The sequence below is a fragment of the Sinocyclocheilus anshuiensis genome, unplaced genomic scaffold (genome assembly GCF_001515605.1).
Source record: "Sinocyclocheilus anshuiensis isolate Anshui unplaced genomic scaffold, SAMN03320099.WGS_v1.1 C32344616, whole genome shotgun sequence".
NCBI lineage: Eukaryota > Metazoa > Chordata > Actinopteri > Cypriniformes > Cyprinidae > Sinocyclocheilus > Sinocyclocheilus anshuiensis.
In genome coordinates, this window is record NW_015615141.1 from 1 (window position 1) to 888 (window position 888).

The following is an 888-nucleotide window of genomic DNA, read 5'->3' on the forward strand; positions in this document are numbered from 1 at the left end:
TGATTAATTATTCATATTTCCCCATGAGCTGATTCGCTACAGTAGACATATGATAATCCATGTTTTTCTCCAGTGTACAGTTTTTTGTTGTTGTTGTTGTTGTTTTAAAAATTCATATTAAATCGCAAATTGCATGTGATGTGCCAAGCAATCAGAGCCGAACTGTAATGTTGCATCCCTAGTGTACACACAATTTTTATACTGAAGTGACTCTATTCTGTACCTGATATTGGTGACCGGTTCATGGTTCTCCTGCTCTGAATCAAACATGACCTCAAAGAGTGAACCGTCCTCTGTTTCCTCATCGTCCTCCTTCACATTCTCGTTTACGGTGTCCACCACCATATCTGATGTCTGTTCATAATACTGAACAAGCTCTCTTAATTCATTCAAACGCTTGTGCACCTCCTTCAGTTTCCTGCATTGAGTGACAAAACAGACATCAAATAAAACTGCTAAAAGTTAACAATAAAACACATCAGTTTGGTTCAAGCATCAAAGTGAGAAAGTGAGATCAAATGGGATGAACAGAGTAACCTGAGTTTATCAGCAGGATGGTTATCATCTATCTGTGTGTAAGAGGAGGAAGAGTCCTGCCTCACTGGACGTGGCCCATTTCCCTCTCTACCCAATACAGACGGACGCTCTGACATGCCCATGCGTGCACCACGCCGACTGACACTCTGACCTGAAGAAACACAAACACATCATTTAATAAATATCCATACTTTTCCCACAACTGCATCTATGCATCTAACACAACACCAACTATAATGCAAAAATGTACAATTCAGATCTTCTAAAGAGAAGGTGCTGTATGTGGTGTGTAAGGGGGGCTTACAGGAACTGTTGTTAAGGGTCTGGTCTCTAAGGGAGTGGAGTTCCTGA

At 41.0% G+C, this 888-nt stretch overlaps 1 protein-coding gene across 1 annotated transcript; it reads right to left on the reverse strand.

The window, feature by feature from the left end:
* Positions 1–223: 223 nt before the first annotated feature.
* Positions 224–882, reverse strand: LOC107682561 (pericentriolar material 1 protein-like; the record flags this gene model as incomplete). Its single annotated transcript, XM_016478761.1, has 3 exons — positions 842–882; positions 538–688; positions 224–418 (listed from the first exon to the last, which is right to left on the reverse strand). Coding segments are annotated over exons 2-3 (317 nt in total), but the record flags the coding sequence as incomplete, so codon positions are not given.
* Between the last annotated feature and the right edge of the window lie 6 nt (positions 883–888).